Raw genomic sequence first — 21521 nt, 5'->3', positions numbered from 1 at the left:
TTTCAAACTGCTAATATCCACTTTATAACAGACGCCAGTGTTCCCATACTTCTAGAGGAAAAGCCCCTGATGGAAAAGTACAAATCCTGACATGAAGTAGTGGTTTTTCAAATAAAAGTATCTACTCTGGGGTGGGAAATACAAACCAAAGTACAAATACGTGCTTTGTTTAAGTGTTTGGTTGTATTTTAAACACGTTTATTATTAATGAATCAATTACAAGTAGAAATCCAGGAGAGCGCGCAAACTTCCTTTGGAGCTCTGTTTGCAGGTCAGAGGGTTTACAAACCGACATTTGCCAACCAGATTGGACCTCTCCGCCCGCATTCATTTCAGTTTTGCACTGGACATCTCGGCATCCCGCGAGACAGCAGCAGTTCTTCACCCCCCAAGTCAGATTCAGCAGAGCCACACGGTACGTGGATGTCTGAAGAAGACACGACGCGCTTTCACATGCCAAGTCAAATAAAACAGGAAAAAAAAACGAGCCATTGATATTGTAGCTCAGAATAGTTGCAGTCCATCAGCTGCTGTGCGCACAAGTTGATTTGGGAAGATGCGCGTCTAAAGTTTGAGAAAGAAGCCGGCGGCTCTGACGGGAGGAGGATTTACTGTTAGAGAAAGAAGAAAAAGGAGTGGGGGGGGGGGGGGAAGAGGGGCTGTTTGATGGAGCTCCACAGCTTTGAGACAGCTTGTTAATTAAAACCCCAAGAGATGAGGCTCTGCAGCCACCGTCCATATCAGAGCACTGCTAACTATGACAGCAAGTTACTTAAAAAGCGCGCGCCTACACCCCATACTTTTTTTTCTGCCCGTCCATCACCGGCAAGCGGGGATGTGTTTTAATTCGTTCAAATCCCCATTGTGACGGGGACATCTCTTGTTTTCCCTTTTAGGAATTTATGGCAAACCTTGGATTTAGGGATAGAGCCCAAACTGTGGCTTATATACCGGGAAATGTGGCAAATTCGATTAAAAGACAGGAAGGATTTAAAAAAAGAGCCAATTAGCCCAGACAGGATGGAAGGGTATTAAAATCTTTACATTCAGCCAGAATTATTTCCAAATTCATAAAGGCTGCAGTTTCAGAAATGACTTAGAGCAGATAAGAAAGGAGGTAACAGGAAGTCAAAACAAAGGAGGAGACTGTTTGTCTGCGTGCTTTTTACTCTGTTTTTCTTTTCTTTCTTTTTTTTTTTTTAGTCTTGGCTTCTGCGCTTCTGATCAATTTCAATCGAGGCCATCTTTGTCCCCACGCATTGTTCCACCTTAATTGAACATGCAGCCCATGCTTTTGCCTGCGAGATCACTGTGTGAGTCAAATCTCAGGCAAACAAATAAGCAGAAATATTTCCAACACGTATAAGAGGGGATGATGGTCATTGTTTAAGAAGAGCAAAACTCGGCTTCCTTTCCTCCCCCGCTCCCAGACAGGCTGTTAAGAGCCCGTTGGCGGACAGTAAATGGCAGCGGGAGAAAGCGCAGATTTGGAGGGGAAGAGGTGAAACCTGACTGGGTTTGTGTCGTCCCGAGGCTGCAGGTAGGAAGCCCCTCAGTATACAAGCAGACCCGCTGTGCAGCATCACAACCGATCCAGCGGGGGTGTGGAGGACTTTCAGAACAGACTATTTATCAGTTAAATTCTTGTCTTTAAAATAGTTCTTGCAGCTACAGGAGGTTGCTTGTGACTGAAACCTGTACTTTCTCCTTCATTTGATTTATTTTTCAAAGTTAAAAACGATTAAATTCAGTTTACTTTTTGTTTTGAAAGAGGATAAATAAATTTGACATAAAAAAAAACGTTTAAATAGGCTCTTTTTATTTGCTCTGGTGTGAGAGTTGCCCTGGCAAACGCCTTATCTCCACCTAAGAAGGAGAATTTTTCCTCCTCTTATGATGTTTCTATTTTTTAACAGTTAAAATGTGAGTCTAAAAACAGAATAATTTAACAAAGTGGTTAAGTCTTGGTCTTTTCCTCATCAAATGTCACTGTCACAAATCACTGCAGATTTTTTCTGTTTCAGTCTGATCCACTAAAAGTGAATTCCCAATAAATAAAAAGACTCAAATATCTTTAAATAAAATGTTTATAAAGTTGTTTTTTTAGCGCAACAGATGCTGTAAATGTCTGTTTCTTTGTCTGCCGTTTTAGGGCTCGTTCACCTGATGGCTTTGCGGCTGCGCCTGGGCCGCGACGCGCTTTAAGACAGCTGTAAAAGGCTCTCCGAGGCTCCAGCACATTCATCAACGTCAGACGCCGACAAGCCGCTGCTTAGTGAAAGTGTAACTGCAGCAGTATATCCAAGAGTAGAGAGGGCCACTCAGCAGGCCAAACAAAGGTCCTTTTTCCTAGAGAACACCCCATTTGTGGTACAAACCTCTGCCAGCAAACATTAAAAATGTTCAATTGTTCGAGAAAACATTTTTGTTAATTGGACTTAAGTGTAGAAATGGGCTCTATTAGTCATTAATGCAGATATGATTTTTTTACTGTAAATATTTTCTGATATTTTTCTGTTTCAACCTCGTTATTTTTTGTTATTATTATAGGCTAAGATAATAATAATTATCAGTATTAGTATTAGGATTAACTGTGCAGGTGGTGGTTCTTGTAATTATTACTATCCAACTTTTTCTTTGAATATGTGATTTTTTAAAATGCTTTTCATTTTCAAACAATCCTCATCAGCTCAGATTTCGAGAAAATTCCGAGTATCTTCAGTTTACAACCTAAATGAATGCTGTTTCTGATCGATGACACAGTTTAACAAAGCATGCCGAAATGTCAGCCGACGCAGGATAATATCATTATAGGAATCTCCCCACTTTCCACAGCTTTGGAGCAGCTGCTGAAACCCCTGGTTACAAAAAAAGAGCGTGGAAAAGCCTCTCTGCTGCGCCGTGGACTGTGACTGTGGAGAGAAAGAGTGAGGGAGAGAGTGCAGGGCGGTTCTTGTGTTAGGAGGTCCAACAACACAGAGCGCCATCTAGCAAACTAAGTAACAAAAAACAGCGGAGGGTCTGTGTGCGTAAAGGTGGCTGCCTTTACGCACACAGCACGCAAGGGCACAGAGGGGCGCCACACAATGCCGCAGCTTTGCGCTCCCAGACACCTCAAACTTGAATGGAAGCCGTGGATGCTGAGGGAAGGGGGACTGCTAGGTGTTAGTGGATCGAGTGTTTATTGTTTTCAGCCAGTCAAAGTTTAAATGCGGCTCCCCGCAGGTCAGGTGATCATAGGACGGGGAAGTTTTATTATAAACTCTCAACCTTGGCAACCAATTGATGCTATCACTCAGCCCTCATTACAGCTGTGCAGCTGAGATGCAAATGTGCACCACAAACAAAACCATGCATCAGCTGCTGAGTTTATAGTTTTTAACCATGACGAAGAAAGACAAACAGGATTCACTGAAACTCTAATGTGTACAGAAGCAACATTTCCACATTTTTTCCGAAAAGGAAATTCACTTCCACTTTCATTTCATGCAAAAAGACAGCCAAGTGAGTGTTAGTAATGACAGAACAACAGCAGCATGAACAGCCTTAACGAATATAAGAACTAATAATGATGAGTAATAATGATAAAAGTCTGATCGCGAGGATAGGGGCACGAGCTCAATTAGTGCAGCAATCAATGGCGAGCGGGTGTCTCTGAAACGCAGACACTTGGTGTCATTATTCATCTCAGTCCGAGTGAGAACGGAAAGCTTACATGTAACCTGAAGCGACACTGCAGACCAAGTCAGGAGTGAACGTCACAAACAAGTCATTTTCTGCCTCATCGTCATGTAGGCTTGATACAGAATATTTCTATTAAAAAGGGTTTTACTGGAGTTTACTGAAATATTTTTTTAAATGATAAAGAATAAAAATGAATGAACCTTAAAGATTTATAGGTGACATCAATCCCTTTCTCCATGAACAGAAGAACATCATTGTATGAATGTAAAACCTACTCCCTGTCAAATAGAAAAAAACGGGTAAATGTATAAATTCAAACTTTATTGCAACATTTATTTCCTTTTTTACTGCGTCTAAGTGCTAAATCTGTTTGTAAATGCCCACAGGTAATTATATCCTCGATGAATTGTTTATTAAATATGCAATAAATAATTAAATAAAATATTACATAATTTATTTATAAAGCACTCAAAACTGTGTGTTTTTGTTTATCCTATTAATGTTACCTTCTAATGTAAGTAATTTGGGATCATTTTTGTTTCCATTTTTACATTAAAATGTGGGAGAAAATATTACCAAAAAAGGAACGTATTTGAAAAAATATAAACAATGCTCTCTTTTATTGTTATTTACGTGCCTGGTGCTGTCCCTTTTGCCTCACAGGAAAATCTTTGACATTTTCCACCATTACGCAAATTGTAGCATAGAGCCGAGCAATCAGAAAACTGCAGGTTGGCTCCATGAGAAGATTTTGTATCGGTGCCACACATGATCGCCCCACTAAGATTTCCCAGCCTGCATGGATGTGTTCTAAGAAGGAAAACTGCTGTTTCTCCACAGAAACTTTCTGATATTTTCACTTCTGCATAGACCATTTTATTTTTTTAGTAATCAGAGGGCCACTGAAGGAGTCTTTGGAAATCATCTTCCTTTGTTCACCAGAACTCTCTGTGATCCTCACTCAGCTCCTCGTTTCGTGTTTGGTGCTGCGCGAGCTCCGCAGGCCGTGCCACAGCACCGAGAGCCCACTTCATAACCCGCCTCCTGCGTGAGGAGGAAAGAGTAAAGATGTGACGGGGCGTATTTGAAGTATGACGAGCTTTGTGGTCCACTCCTTTTCAAATACACACCAGCTTTCAAATAAGCCTCTTTGGCAACCCCATGCTGACCCCCCACCACACACACATGCACCCATACCCCCTGCCACCATGACATGAATGAGCGACTGACCTTTAGGGCCGTGTCCACTCTGCGGTCCGGTTTTATCCAAATAAGACCCCCCCCCCCCCAGCTCTGTCTCATACATTGCCAGCAATTCTTTGCTGATATCATCAGCAGATGCAAATGAATTTGGATGAACTAGGGGTGCAGGGGAGTTGGGGTGGTGGCAGTGGCGTAGTCATGGACAAAATACCACACTGGCTGCAGAATGCTGCATGTGGAGAGATGGGAATATATTGAATACCCATCCACCATAACCATCCCAATTCAATATTGAAGGGGGGGGGGGGGGGGGGAATGCACATTTCTATTCCAGACATCTTGGCTGTAAAATACCACCAAGAAAAATCGCCATTCAAATGAGATGCGTTTATTTCTGCGTGGCCTTTGAAGAGAAGAGAGGGGTCGTGTCACTCAAACGGGGGGAAAGGGCCACTCCGTTAACCCCCCCCCCCCCCTTTCTCCTCCAGCTCCTCTCCTTCCCATTGCCCAATCCTCCCTGAGCGACCCCCACTCTCTCATCCTCCGAACATGCGCACACGCGCATGCACTTTCACTATAGCTGGGTGGCTTCGGGGGGCGACACAGACGCTAGATTGGAGCTTGGCTCCTTTAACAAGGCAGAGGAGGCACTTCTATAATCACAGCGGCTGTACGTGGGGGCAAAAAAGCATTTACAACATGGGGGAGCGGCCTAGAGTGGTCCAAGACCTGGACAAGCCAGGAAAAAAAATGTTCCATCTAATGTTTTACTCAGATCAAATCCAAGTGGTTTTCGTACTTGATGAGCTTCTCCAAACAAGAACTCCTGATTTAGGCCGATTCAGTCCTGTAAATTGACCACAACCTTTAAGTAATTATTCTCAGAAGAAAAAAAGAAAGGAAGCATCCCTTGTTGACGATTTAGTTAGTGAGCTGGCGTCCTCGCACTGCCTCCAGCGCAGCAGTGGACACGCGTTTGATGGATAGCGCTGAGTAAGATGGAGAAAGGGGGGAAAAAAGACATATTTATCAACGTGTCCTCTGAGGTGGCTGCGAGCGAGACAGAGATCCAAGCGTGGAGGGAAAGGGAGTCAGTGGGAAACCTCACACTGTCAGGAGCGGTACCTTGTGGCACACATGAAAAATACCTTTCACTGCTTCGTTTCAGTCAATCATAGCAGACATGCAGCAGACTTCCTGACAAATCCAGGTAAACACTAAAGGTAGATGGATAGATGGTTGGTTGGATGGATGGATGTCTTCCTCTCAACTCTTCTCCACAAGAAAACATATTTATTTCTTTTTTTTCTTTTCCTTAGATAATGGCTTTTTGAGCATTTACGCACAGAAAATAAAAACGCTCCCACACTCGCCACAGAGGCGTTTATCATGCTACAGCAGACCTAATATAGTCATCATAAAGAAACAGAATTAGTCTATTAAACAAATCCTCGGTAAATGACATTGGTGATTTGCAAAGAGAGGCTGGATACCTGCTAAAAGGCTCGCCAATTTATTGTCAGTGGATAACATTGCCGAAGGAGTGCAGAGGGTGTGGGCTCAGTGGATTATATCTTTACACGCATTATTCTGCTTGAGTGAGTGACTGAAAAAAGGGCTAAAAAGAAGAGGAGGAAAAAAAACGCGCAGGCAACTACAAAGATTGGACAGGCTTGAATGCGGCCTGTGTGTTTTGTCTATATAACATATTCATCCATCAAACCACGATCTGTTTGAAATGAGAAACTTCAATCAAACTTTATTTCATCATTGGAGTGAAAACTTGACAAGCAGGTTCTTAAAATCACTCATCAGGGACACATTTTTTAAGATATATACATATATACATATATATAGCTTTACATTTTGTAAAACCTCTCATTTGGGGAGTGTAACGCAGCGAAAGTGGGTCAGCAATAAATTTCGCCTCAGCGTTGATGTAATTGCAACAAAATGCTGCTGAGTAAAAAGTGAGGGGCTCGTCGACCGCGGTGGCACAGTCATGCGCCATCTGGAATGTATTAGAAAGAGAAGCCGTAATATTGCTGGAAAATCCGGTGCTATCAGGTATGGAAGCCCAGGCCTCGAATATGTTGACATAATTAGACTGTTGGGGTGTCCACATTTAATAAAAGAACACAGTTATCACAGTCTGTCTATTTTTCTTTCTTTAAATATATATAATGTTGTTTTTGTAATTTATGATGGGATGAGATGCTGGAAAAAGCAACAGGTTTTCCAGGATTTCCTCAACAGAACTTTCTGCGCACGAACCGAGTTTTTCTAATCATTTGGTGCAAATAAACATCTGGAATCTTAACAGAAAGAGCCAGAGGTTCCTCCTGAGCTGCTTGTTACATCCGATTCATCTTTAAAAAGCAAACATTTCCGGTCTTCCCTTCCCTGGTAGGTGCTGCGGTTTATTCCATCTACATGCAAACAGCTGTTGGACACGCGAGAAAAGTCACACGCTGAAGTTCAATGCCCGATTCATTTCTTGATACACACATGCAAGCCAGAACACCACCACGCAGACGCGCGCGCACACGCGCGCAGGCAGAGACGTCCACCGTCCTCCTCTCTTTTACGTATATCTCCCTCCTCCCATTTCTTTCACACTTTCCTCTCTCTTTCTCACTCACTCCCCCTGGCTTTATCCGTTTCAGTCCGAAGAACACACACGAACACTTTGTAAAACACACACACCCACACACACACTCACACTGAGAGGAAAGACAGGGAGGAAAAAATGAGAAGAACTGACACACAGGGAGATAAAGAGAGCGTCAAAATGAGCCTTACTTTTCTTTTTTTAAATCTTTTCCTGCCACGAATCTTCATCCACCCGTCGTTGACAGAGCTTGACTTGTTCCAACTGCGCGTTTTCCTCCGCGATGCTAAAAAGTCCGCAGTAAAGAAGCGCTTTAATTAATACATTTCTGGGCTGTGTCCCGAACCCAAAAGCTTTAGAGAGGGGAGAGGAGTGCAGATTGAGACATATTGAGCCCGCTTTAAAAGGATCATTTCATCATGTGGGTGGTTGGGACACACAAAGTTTGGACCCGTGACTGGCATTCCGGAGAGACATGCATATTTTAAAACAACAAAGCAAGACAGAGACCGGGGGCCCCGGGGTGGGAGGGGAGAAAACTTAGCACCAAGTTACTATCAGATGAACAGCTGTCATTGTTGGGCCAGACTTGAGTGCGTATTAAGATAGAGTTGTCTGAAAAAACACTAAAACATGTCAAACCGTTTCTTTAAATTGCATTTCAACTCCTACAAAATATTAATCTATTTGTTTAAAAAATGCACACAACTGAAAAAAACGACATTTTTTAAGTAGCTACAAATGTTACTTAGATTTGTAAAAAGTTCAAACATTTGCAAAAGTTTTTTTCTCTTAATGTAATAAAGTCAGTGCAAACTTCTGAATGGAAGTTTTATTTTCTTTCACGAGCACTCCAAACAGATTCCTTACCCTTAGAATACCTAAGTAATAGAAGTTAATGTTGCACTTTACAACGTCTCCATCCATTTTGTCACGTCACACACAATTGTATCTCTCTCAAGCAAAGCCAGTGTGCTTAGCGCTGTCACTTTTGCACAGCTTTTACAACTTCACCCCCCTCCCTCTGGTTTTTTTCTCTTTCTTTCTGCCTTACTATAAGCTTTTTTCCCTTCTTTCTTTTGCGAGGGGTCCATTCTCGCGAAAGGAGTGGAGAGGGCATAAATAAAATGTGCTGGCTGTGACGAGAGATCTGTCCGCTGGAAATGAAGGGCCAGGGGGGAAGAAGACAAAGGGGGGAAAATGCATGCAGTGGTGTAGAGCTGGATATCTCTGTTAGTTGTCAGCGTTTAGTCCATGGCTGTGGAATGCTAATGAGTGAGGTCTCTTTCCCTCTCTCTCTCCATCTCTCTGTCTTTAAGCCCCCTCCTCCTTCCCGCCACCCCGCCTTCTCGTTCTCTCAGGGAGAAAAAGCGGATCGATAACTGACCCAATGGTTTTGGCCAATGCTTTATTTATCTCGCCAGGCAATGATATTATCAGCCTTGGACGTTATATACAGCAAACGTCTTCCTAAATCAACACAAAGAGATCCGCTTACACAGCGGATCTCTCCCTCTCTTCTCTCCCTCCAACACGCTGACGTACCGTAGACACGCGCTTTTTACGCACGGGCTTTCAAGGAACGTGTCCGCGCACAAACGCAGGCAAATATCTTCCTAACGTATGAAAAATTATCCCATTACTCTGCGCACAATCGTGGTGGCGGCTGCGCGTGCACAAAGGCGCGTGGGCGCGCGCGTAAGCAGGGAGGCTTTCCCTTGTGTTACATTCACGGCTATGGGCTCATTTGTTACCCTGAAGGCCTGGATTTTATCCATGGCTTCAAGGTTGCCGATGCGGTCTGCGGACAGACCCCACGATATGCCTCCACATCAACTGCTTATATTTCCAATAACGCAAAAAACTCAGACCTGATGCTGAAAGACACCAGATATTTCCGATAAATGCCTTTAATTTATAACATTAGTCTTCGCCGTGCGTTCAAAGCCATTTTACAAGCTTGCGTGAATGAGCTTCGCAGCAAACACGGCAGAGCACTTGTCCTGCTCGCGTTGTCATCATTTTTACGCGCAAGACAACATGAGAAATAAGCCATGTCACACTTCAGAGGGGATCCCATTCATACTCTCAGCCTCTATTTGGAAATAGTTATTGTCTCAAACAACAGTATTTGTCAATGTGACCGGCATAGCCGGGAAGCTATAAGTGAAATGTAGTGACGTGTGACGCCAATAGGACGTTTCCGCTGCTGCAGAACACAGGCGCTTTGCATTGAGTTTTTTTTCTTTTCTTTTTTTGGTGAAATAGGCCCGCTGACAACTTAGGATAATAAATGTTTCGCTTTCAGACAGATATCCCAAACGTGAAATCGCACCCAGCTGCTTGTGTAAAGCAAACAAATAGCCCCCTGTGTTAGGAGCCCTCCACTTGTGGTTTGATGAATGAAAGCAGACAAAGGTAAATGGTTCTTTAACTCATTTTGCAGCAACACTTTGGTAACAAGAGTTTCCGATATTACAGAGACACGAATGGAGCCTACAGTGTACCACACATATCCATCTCTCTTACGCACAGCGCTTCTGGGGCAAACTGACGGCGCCTTTACTTTTCTCCTTGTAGACAATTTTCTCTTATTTCTTTTGTGTGATTAATGGTAATTGACGCTGTCGGCAGATTGAAAAATAAAGAAAATACTGCTGTTATTTAAAGCACATCATCGGGATGTTTGAAATATTACATCATACGCTGTCAAAGAGAGGAGGAAGGAAATTAGTCTGCTGCTTAAAACACATTTTTACTTTCTTAGAGTCCTCGTGTGTTTTGCTTGTATTGCCTCGACTGAAACGTTAATTAGGAACACATGGCACCATTTCATTTGTTTTTCAACCACTGCTTTATATAGCCTGCAGGGTTACAATTGTATAACAGAACGCTCTCAGCTAGAAGATAAAGGATAGTTACTCTGGAGGGATTCAGCATATGTGGAGACAAGCAGCTGAAATCTGAATGGAATAAACTAGCATTAGTCCGAAGCCACGAAAACTGTTGGGAAGTCACGCACTATTAGAAAAAATATATAAATCCCAATTTAAAGAAGATGATTATGATTTCTTTTAGATAAAAAAAAACATTTTTTATTAAGTAATGGTTTGTTTGGAGACAGAAACCTTCTGTTTTGTCTTCATTTTGCAAATCTGCAGTTGAATGAGCACTTTATGTATTTATTTTTGTTCGACCCTCCTCGGTTCAGATCATCTTATATCCAGCCAGGAGCAACATTTAGAAAGGGGAAAAGCCCATTAGGTTGTTATTTTGAAACTGTATCGTGACCTAACGCTCCGAGAGAATCATCACATCCACAACAAGGAAACGACAATCCAATCTGCAAAAGCACCAGCTGCGTACTCGTCGATTTGAAGCCACAAATGTGCGGGAAAGACATGATTGTGTGAGAGCATCTGAGGACATGCTGGAGCACAGCTTACGTCTTTCCTCGAGAACCACTCACCTCTTAATAATTTACTACTTTTGAAAAAAAAGGAGAAAAAAAAAAACGATGCGGAATCCAATAAAAACAAACATGGTAAAAGACGTTTCAGAGCCTCTTGTCTTCTGCCCATTAACACTGTGCGTCAGCAGGCAAAGATGTAACACGTTTAGTGATGAGAAAAGGGACCACCAGACAAACTTAATAAACATCGAGTCCCAACATCCATGTTTGGTTCTAAATCGCGTTTATGTTATTCAAATTGGATCATTGAGAGAAATAACTTTATCTTTTGTGGACACAATTGTGACAAAAAGGATGAAGTTGATGTGTAAACGTTATAGGACAGAAATTGTGTGACCCATCAATGTTCTTCCAAATGTGTCAGTAAAAAAAAAATACACCCCACACACCTCTGCGCGCGCACACGCCTCTACCTCTTCTCATTCGTCTCAGCGCAGGTTCCATGGTCTCCCTTTCTTTCCCTCCATTCCCACTCAATGCACCACACTTGGTGCTCCTATCGACCGGCTTACATGCTGTAAAATACATTTTCCAGATTGATCACGCATATCACAGCGGCTTTTCAACGGGGCCTAACCCTTTTGCCAAAATGACGCCCACATCAGTGCTGAAGCATGCAGTGCACTGTCAAGACTGAGGTTTTTTTTTTTAAAGAATGGGGCCGAGGGGTGGGTTGGAGGGGGGTGTGCAGGGTTGGGGTGTTTAGTTTGTGTGAATTCACCTTGATTAACCCACGAGAGGAAGAGCAGAGGTGGCCGCTGTGCAGTGCGCATGGCTTTCAATCCCGTCTAGAATACGAAACATTAATGCTCCCACTGCAGGCTGGCAGAAATATCACCTCCTCTCATGTATTGTTCTCCCTCTTTGCAAATCGACAATGCCAGCTAAAGTCATTGTCTTTGAAAATATGAGGAGTGCGCCTGTTTTGTAATCGCCACACTTAATTTCGTGGATCACCGTGTTCTGAGGCAGGTGGGAAGAAGGGGGGGGGGCAAACAGGGCTTTTGGGATGTTTCTGACTGAGTAACTGCAGGTTTGAGAGATACAACAGATCCCCATTGGATGAATTCAAAATAAACATAAATAAACAGGAACAAGACATTTGTTCTCATAGGAAAATGCTTGAGAATGAGACATCGTTGCCTATTTCTTTTTAATAGTACAGTCACCATCACACAACTTTATCAACCGACCTTTCTGCAAAAAAGCTGCATCATGGAGTAAGCAAATTGAAGGCAACAACCAATAAGTTCAAGAAACAATGAAAGTTTTCAAGACGAAACAAACAAAATGTATTTGAAATGATATATTAAAAGTGCTTTTTGATTTTCAGGTCTCTCCTCTTTGACGATGATCGACTCCACGCGCTCTCACAGCCCGGGGAAAAGGCGCCCCAGACATCCTGGAGTAAAAATGTCAGTAAAAATGTCCTGGAGGTCAGTTTGCTGCAGTTGCAGGTCCATCAATTGTTGAAAAAAAAGTTCAGCCATCAGTGGTGATATTATCACAGCGATTAGACTGTTTCTTATTTGTCTAAATCTCTTTATTTTTCTGTTTTTTAGATTCTCACTTCAATTTTAATTCTTGGAGAACATAGCTTCGACAACATATATCGCACTCATTATAAGAAGCAAAAGGTTATATCAAAAATTATTAGTATAGAATCACAGAAACCCTGGTTTAGAACCAGAAAAAATACAAAACAGAGAGGTACATAGACACAGGACAATTCTTATAATTGCTTGGAAACATTATTTTCCCGCTAAGTCTTGATTCTTTTTTTTTCTTACTGCGCATATGATGTTTTTCATTTTATTTGTATTTTTTTTACAAAAAAAGGAAAATAAAGACTAGTATTTTACAAAATGAAGAGTATTGTTCTTGAAGATGAGGGTGGATTTACACAGGTGTAAAGTCCAGTTCCGATATTTTCTGTACATAATGTATTCCATCACAGTTCCAGAAGACAGAAAAAAAGTAATGTCTTCCAAGTTTGTCAGAAAACGTCCTATATATAGTCTTCTTGAAGAAGGATTGGGTGGGTGGTGGTGGTGGTGGGGGAGGTGCTGTATTTTGGTCCTTTTTTCCTCTTTCTTATGAGGATCATTGGATGGACATGTAAGGCCAGTTGAAGCTGCTCCCGGATAATAGCATATCCCTGATGAGGGTTTCAATAGGAGTTTTACCTACCAAGCGGACGAAGAACAGCTGCTCGATTACCGAGGAGGAGACGGTGCGCAGAGAGGGCAGCCGCAGGAGGAGCTTGCCAAAGCGGCTGGGTTGGTTCGGGTATTGGCTCCTCACGTATTCCTCCAGGGCGCACTGGGATTTCTCTTGTAGACTTTCGATGTGAGCAGCGTCCGACAGGCCGCAGGCGTCTGAGGGACACACAGCAAAAACATTGTGGTCAGGCTATTGAGTTCTCTGAGGCCAGCGCGTTCAGGAAAAGTGACCAAACGTAATTCTAATGTATGCATTTCCTGAAACAAGTAGAAGAACAACAGAGGGAAATATATATATAAATATATTTCTAACTATGTCAGGCCACCAGGCTTGCAGAGAAAGTGCATCTGAGGTGATCTAACTTAAAAAAAGACACACAGAAGTTTTCTTTTTCTTATTTTGCTCCCCCAATTTCCACCCCATTCAATCTGATACCCAATTTCCTTCGCGCAAAAGCTTAGTGGTTATCATTCAGCCCCCGCCATTACGCGTTATTGACAATGTGGAATGAACAAACAAGCTGCCCAAACATGCGACATCACACTGAGCGCAGGGGACTGTCATACAGAATAAACAAGGGGCCTGCTGCCGGGTAGGGGACGCACAACTCAGTGGAGGGCATCGCCGTCTGTGCTCACAGCAATCAGGGGGAAATATAGAGCTAAAATGTCAGAGTTTTTGTAAGTGCAGAGTGAGGGGCGGTGGGCCATAAGAGGAAGGCAGGCTGCAGCTTCGGTGGCCGCGGTTCTTTATGTCTGCACTCCAGGGATTAAAGGTATAAGGCAACATAAACGGCACTGATGAATCTGAAATTACTCTGGATGTAATGTGACCTAATTACTCCGCAGTAAGCTGTTAAGTGATTTCGCCGCTCTTCTCTCCATAGACCACTCTTGGCCTGTTTTTATTCCACGTAGCCTATAGGACAGACTTCTGAAAGCAATCGAATTTATTAGAGTTGAGGAAGTCAATAGTCGCATTGGAGCGACATGAAATGTCAGGAAACAGGGCAGGCGCGCTCCGAAGCAGACTGGTGACTTCTGCTGCGTAACAGGGCAAACGCCTGCAAGGTTTTTAAGAATCTAACACGTCCTTCCTGTTGTAAAACGATCTGTTTTTCACCCGAGCACTCATATGTCTTCTTCTGCTTATTATAAAGAGGTGGAAACGCACGCTGCGTAACCGCTGGCATACACGGTCCCACATGAACACCGAGCTGTCCTCAGAAGAGCCTGCTTTTGTAGGAACTGCACATGAAAGAGCGTTTTGGTTTTCCAGCACTATGCACTGAGCAGCAGACACGGGCTTTTAAGCCCTTTCTTAATTTCTCTGCGCTATAACTCACTATAGCCAGACACAATAACCTTTTGAACCCGGGGGCAACGCTGAGATCTCGGGGTGATTTAATGTGACCTCAGCGCGGCCGGTCAGAGCCCCCTGTATGCAAATCCCCCTGGATTAACGCTGAGTGCGTCTTTTAACATCTACAACCAATCGATGGAGCTTCTAATAATTACATTTGGAATTTTCGGCGAGGCTAAAATAGCGCGGGATTTTGGCGACAAAAGAAAAGTATCTTCGATTATGGGCAGCATGTGAACGCATCAGGATAAAGCAGCCCAAAGACACCCCACAGCTCTCCATCAGGCCTCCCTGCGCCCCACAAGCTCAATGGGCAGAAAGAAAGGCAATCTTCCACATCCAAAAGCAGCACATCTTCTTTTGCAAGTTACTGCATGTATGGATAACGAGTTAATGTAAGACAATGATCCAGATCTGCGGGGAAAATACTTTACCCTGGCTACCATTGTTTATGCATCAAATGCTGACAAGGCTGCTGTTATTAAAGGCAAACAATCCACACTGATCCTGCCGAAGAGCCACGTGACTTTCTCTACAGCCGACACCAGTTGTAGCCCATCACGCTAACTAAATGATCTGTTAGAAAACATGGGGGATGCTCATGTGCACATGGATTTCTTCTTCTTCTTTAGTTTCTTTTAATTTTATTTATTTATTTATTTTTTGGCCTCTGAGTCAACTGGAGTGAAGAACCGAGTCTCCGCGCCACAGAAAGAGACGTGCAAACGAGTCTCGGCACACGGTTACAGAGGAGGGGCGAGGGCGCACAGGAACACACCAGTTAACCGCGGTGGGAAATGGATGAAGTAACGCATTTTGATTATGCAATAAATAAATAAATAAATAAATAAATAAATAAATAAATAAATTGACTGCACCTCCCACAGACTTTTTGGTACCGAATTGCCCAAAATCCGTAAAACGTTTACTGTTTTGCCATGATTTTGTGCGTAAAAAATATAGGCATGATTACTCAAGTAAAAAATAAAAATAAATAAAAAAAATTTGAAACAAAAAAACAACATAGAAAACTGAACGGGAACACACTTTGAATGTTTATATATACCATTTCAGCTTTTTAAAAGTTGTACAAATAAAAAAATATATTTTTGAAGAATTTAACTACCTGATCCAAACATATGTTGGTATTAAAGTATACACAATATATTTAATTTAAAAATAAATATATAATATAATATAATATAATATAATATAATATAATATAATATAATATAATATAATATAATATAATATAATATAATACGTTTTATAGAAAATATCAAGTTTCTTTGTTTAAGTTTAGGGAACAAAATTGATTAAATATTTTTAAAAAACATAAACAGATATTAGATTCTGTGATTAAATTCAAAACAATTTATTTACAATTGTTTGAAATATTTTAAATATTTCCAAATTTTACCAGAATTTCAAACTACAATAAAACTGACCATTTCGTCATCAATCGTGCCATGCAGGGATTTCTGTCTTTCTTTCTCTTTTTTTTTTTTGGTGTTGGCCAGATAAATAATAAGCAACTGCTGACAAAAGGTTTTAGAAAGTTTAGATACCGTTTTGGCCACTGAGAACTGTGTTGCCCTTCCTTTTTTCCTTTCACAACAAACTTAACTTGACCTGTAAAAATAATAATTAAAAAAAAGCCCAGACTGCTCCACATAGAACTCCAAAACCACATCTGAATTACGCACAAGATTTAGGACTATTCACCATGTCAGCCATCAATTAAGCTATCATCAATGTAGGTTAGTTTTAAAAACTTCAGCTGATTACTTTTCAAAGCCGCCTGACACAAGTAACTATCCTCAGTAACTAAGAAAATTAATAGGTCGGCTAAGATTAATCTACTAATAACTTATGTTATTAAGTGCGGCTCTGTGTCCTACAGAGGCGAAGCCCTGACGCATCAGACTTGCATGATCTTTTTTGATCTTAGTCTGTTAGGGATTATTTCCTGCCCCCGAAGACATATGTTTGTACTGGAAAAACAGGGATAAAGGCATGCTGCGACATTCATAAACGCATCAGCTGTCATAAATCACCCCCAGACTGACTATTTCATCTCTGAGCGCCACTATGACACCTGTTCCAAAACGTTGGGAGTCCAACTATTGCCTATTTAAAATGTAGTTCAGATACCTTCAAAAAACTTGCTTATTTAATATTAACAGTATTTGCTACACAATTGTGACTAATTTCGGGTTTCAGGGAGGGGCACTTGATCTGTTTACATGCGGGTCCAAGTGACAGGGGGTGCGTTGAGGTGGATATGTGGCAGGAAGTTGACAAGACAGCATTTCTTTGGGCACACCAGCATCTCGTGACCAGTCCACATCTGACAGCAACACTCCTGACGCCACTGCGCCCATCGCTGCCGTGACCAGAACAGGCCCCCAGTTTGAGATCACAGACATGATCCTGTGTTGACATTTCTGGACACCCACCTGATGTGAAAAGCACGATCGCCTTGAGGCAGCTGTACTCTGCCGAGTCCACGTGCAGGGTCTTAAGCTTCTCCACTTGTTCCTGGAAGATCCGGATGTGATCCATGAAAGCCACGACGCGGTCCGCGGACATCGGGGAAGCGTGGAGGCCCGCTGCAGCGAGCAGAGGGGCCACGTGCAGAGGCATGGAGCATTGGGCCGCGTTAAGAACAAACAACTCGCTCCATGTCAGCCTGAGAAGGGACACCTGGTCGGTGATCTGCAGGTCGGGAAAGAAAGGGATGTTTCTCGCCCACTCCACGGCGCTGAAGAGCAAACGAGCCGCCAGCTCGCAGATGTTCTCGATGCCCATGATATTGTTGGGCTGCATGCACTGGCTCCCGTACCGGGACGTCGGGTAAGGCTCAGCCCGCAGCAATAACGAGATGTATCCGGACAGATAGCAGTGGCCATTCAGAGGGTCTCCGTTTGTCAACGCGTACTGGCCTGGGTTGGGTTGGGTTGGAGGCATTCGTCCTCGCTGAACCGCTGACAAAAAGAAAGGAAATAAAGAGGAAATGTGCATCCAGGACTGGTAAACATTATCCACGAGGATTACAGCCGAAAAGCAAGCTCCAGCTAGTATGTCCCCCTCCCCCCTTTTTTACCAAACTGGCATGCAGTGAAATAAACAACTGATGATAGAACTTAGCAAATTATTCTATCGACAGTCTAGAAACACACAACGTGCCCTTTTATCTTTACCCCAAGTCTGAGAGCAAAACAGCTTTCATCTAACAAATTCCTCATCATCCATATTACAATAGGTCAGCAGTCGAGCTTGTGTTCCTGCTCTAAATTTACGCGCAATTGTGCTTATTAGAATTATTACAAACTGTGTCCATAAATGCCACAAATGCGATTGATAATTGGCATTAAATGCAGCCACAAATGCACATTTTGTTCAGATCAAAAGGTCAGCTGCGAATCAAAGCAATCCAATCCGCGTTTTTTTTGTCCTTTTTGGATTCAAAAAGAAAATATGAAGGTGATTCAGCGCATATTATACGCGGGATTATAGTGTTCTCTGCAAATAATAGACTTAACTGAGGGATGTCTGCATCAATTGGAATCAAACACTTGACGTGGCTATGAAAGTTGTACGGCCTGTTAATGCAGCAGTGAGCACAACAATGAGCCATGGGCAAGTTCAGCGGCAGGATTCGGTGTGTCTGAGCAGGAGGAGACGTGGATTTGGCGAATGGCCGTTTTCCACGATGACGCAGCCAGGATCCAAATCCTGCTGTACATTTAGAAATGTGTAAGCCTGTGCTTAAGGGACTGCTAGGGATGGGACCATTAGCCTCTCTCTCTCCCTCTCTTTCTCTCTCTCTCACACACACACACACACACACACACACACACACACACACACACACACACACACACAACTACACGCACACAAGCCCACCTCTTACAAACACTCACGCGCACACACACTCTCCGACATGTTCACATGTAAGGATAATTCACGATTCTGCGCCATAACCTGCATATCAAACAGGCTAAACTAGAACATTTAAAAACAAAGGTCAGCTGGACGAGACGCTTTGTTCAGACGGCCTGCCTCCATGAGCATCACTGCTGCTGCTGCACACTATACCCCCCCCCCCTCCACTACCACCAAAAATAAAATAAAAAGCCTTCATGTAAACATGGATCAAAAAGGAGTCTGCAGTGCACGCCCGGCTAGAGAGCGCCTCTGACCTTAATGCAACATGGCAGCCCTGCGTGTCTGCACTAAAGAGTAAGCTTAAATATTCACCTTCCCGCCGCATTCCCACTTTTAAACACTTCTTCAGCCGGCAGTATTGGCACTGATTTCGGTGGTGCTGGTCAATGGGACAGTTCCTATTGGCACGACATGAGTAGGTTAAGTTCCTCCGTACACTCCTCTTGAAGAAACTTTTGCATCCCTCGCAGGTGAACTGGCCGTAGTGTTTGCCGCTCGATTTGTCTCCGCAAACCACACATTCAATATGCTGCTGACTTTGTCCAGAATTCTGACTCCCCTTGTCCCCGGCGGTCCCCGGCGTGGACGGGGGTCCCGGCTGGCTGGGGGTCTGCGGAGTGTGCGGCGCCGCCGACGCCGCTTGCTGCTGCTCCCTCGCCGGCTGCGCTGCTGGGTTGGGGCCGTTCGGAGGTCCTCCGGCCACGTCTTCCTGCGGATCTCGCCAGACGCTAACTACCATTGCCATATCTCGGCCACGGAAAGTGCTATAAAGCGAAATGGTCGCTGATGTAGATATAGCGCAGAGGGGAGAAAAAAAAAGAGATCTCAAAAGACGGGGCAGTGCAAAGTCAAATCGGTGCACGCAATCTCATATGGGGTTAAAAAAAACGGCGATCAATACATTCAAAAGCAGGAGGGCGACTGGAGAGGCACCCGATCAGGATTTGCAAGTGTCGGGAGGCCAGTTCCAAGGTAAATTGCAGTCAGCCATTCAGGAATCCCTAATCTTGTAGGAAAACCAGAGTCCAGACGTAACAAATTGCAGTTAGATGCTGAATAGCCACAGAGGAAAGGCAGGATTCACGTAGACGCAGGAACAAGTACAAAAAAGAAGAAGAAGAAAAAAAAGAAGAAAAAAAAAGAAAACCTTGTTGGAAAGAAATGCGATCCAAAGTGCAGCGGAGATAAATTCCTTTCTCCTCTTCCTCCTCTTGCTCCTTTACACTCCCGTCTTCGTCGCGCAGGAGGGCAGGAAAAAACTGAAGAGCTGGATTTTTTTTTACATCTATATATTCTTAAATAAGGCTCGTCATCTCGCCCAGCAGCGGAAGAAAATCGCGTCGCCGAAAGAAGTGCCCATGTATAGTTTCACTCCTCTCCAGCAGGAGGAATGGATACGAAGAAGAAAATGTAAAAAAAGAAGAGCAAAAACACCAAATACTAATAGAATATGCAAGACGAAGGAGAGACCCAAAAAATGAATGCGCTTAAACGGGAGGACCAGCAGAGCAATGTTTCCGAAACGGGGGATCTGCGCGAATGTCTGTATATAGTGAACTTTGACACTACTATTGAAACTGACACGTTTCTATGGAGATCGCTGCGCCTTATATGGTGCTCATGTCAAGGAGCCAAGAGAGGGGCTGCTGGAGACTGATAATCAAAGGCGACTGACTGGCCAGAGCCCTGCATAGAGGAGGAGGAGAGGAGGAGAGGGGGGACAGAGGGAGAGAGAAAATGGGAGGCTGAGGTTATAGCCAAGCCCTCTCTGTTTCTCTATTGGTTAGAATCCCCCTCCGCTTATCCACTGCAAAAAGTGACCATCTCAGAAGTCATCCAGTCTCGTGTTCGGATGTGAAAATGTGATTTTATTCGTAAAATACAGCAGGAACCGTGCATCTGGGTTTGAAATACACCTCCTTGTGTTTACAGTTGGAGAATGTTTTTTACGCCAATATATCGGAGTCCAGAGATGGGGGGGTGGGGGGATTTCTGTTGGAAATACATAGGCTGCGTAAAGGCGCATGATGGATCGACTGGTGTCGGGATCCAGGAAAGGCATTACGCGTCGAAATGGAAGCTTGTGTCCGCCTTGTGATACCAAGCCTCGGCGCTGCACTGAGCGCCGTTTGAGGCGTGGATATTTTTTACAGCGCTGCCATCTACGGCTGGAGGGGCTGGGGGGAATGGAGAGAGGGAGGGAAGGGAAGGGGGGCGGCGGTGTGAGTGTGTGTGTGTGTATGGGGGGTGCTCTGACAGGCGCAATTTACATTGAGCTCGCCCCGCGCTGCTATTTACTTTGAAACCTGATTAGTATGGGCCGTCTATTGTCACCAAAAAGAGGAAGAAACCCTGGATAGAATAGCGAAAAAAGAAGAAAAAAGCGGGGTAAAGGCAAGAGAGGACAAAGCTTTTACGCTTGACAAATAAACGAAAAGCAGCGAAACACCACTCTGCCTCAGATATTGCCCAAAGTTTCGGACCAGTCTGTGTGGAACTGTTGTCTTTATTTTAGGAATAAGTGACATCTTCTTTTTGGTTCAAATTGATTTCTTCTGTTCACACGCTGTTTTGTCCTTGGCGTGCGCATTGCGGTACACACCGCCGTCTGTGAATGGCACAGTTCTGCTCATTAAAACTTACCATTTAGTTTAGATTTAACATAACATAAAGAAAAAAAATATCACAGGAAAAAATAATGCACATTTGTACTGTACAAACGGCGGGTCTTGCAAATGAGCCGAACATCTCTAACAAGATAAGCTGTTTTGGATTATTTCTAAAGTCCTATAGACTGCAGACGGTGGCACGTTGTGTCCTAATATTGACAGTAATTCAAAATGAAATGAAGTTACGGGGGATTTGCATGGGGATTCCGCCTTTTTGTATCAGGGTTTCTGCAAGCTGACTATACCTCTCCTACTCAAAAATGTCTGGATCGCGCTGCCATCTAGCGTACAATGTTCAATTACAACTTCATATGCAAGTTTTCCGACATGCATTTTTAAAAGCTTA

At 43.4% G+C, this 21521-nt stretch overlaps 1 protein-coding gene across 2 annotated transcripts; it reads right to left on the bottom strand.

The window, feature by feature from the left end:
* Positions 1-12071: 12071 nt before the first annotated feature.
* On the bottom strand, positions 12072-20202 carry nr2f1 (nuclear receptor subfamily 2 group F member 1). Of its 2 annotated transcripts, none has more exons than XM_023958538.1 (3): positions 18819-20201; positions 17015-17542; positions 12072-13348 (listed from the first exon to the last, which is right to left on the bottom strand). In XM_023958538.1, exons 1-3 carry the CDS (start codon positions 19249-19251, stop codon positions 13074-13076), a joined length of 1236 nt encoding a protein of 411 aa, XP_023814306.1. In that variant the 5' UTR covers positions 19252-20201; the 3' UTR covers positions 12072-13073. The 2 variants fall into 2 exon arrangements, with proteins under 2 accessions (XP_023814306.1, XP_023814307.1); XM_023958539.1 differs by having other exon boundaries at positions 12105-13348; positions 17015-17539; positions 18819-20202.
* Positions 20203-21521: the final 1319 nt, after the last annotated feature.

The sequence above is a fragment of the Oryzias latipes genome, chromosome 9 (assembly GCF_002234675.1).
Source record: "Oryzias latipes chromosome 9, ASM223467v1".
Lineage (NCBI taxonomy): Eukaryota > Metazoa > Chordata > Actinopteri > Beloniformes > Adrianichthyidae > Oryzias > Oryzias latipes.
The sequence above is the reverse complement of the archived record's forward strand: the minus strand, read 5'-3'. Positions and strand labels throughout refer to the sequence as shown.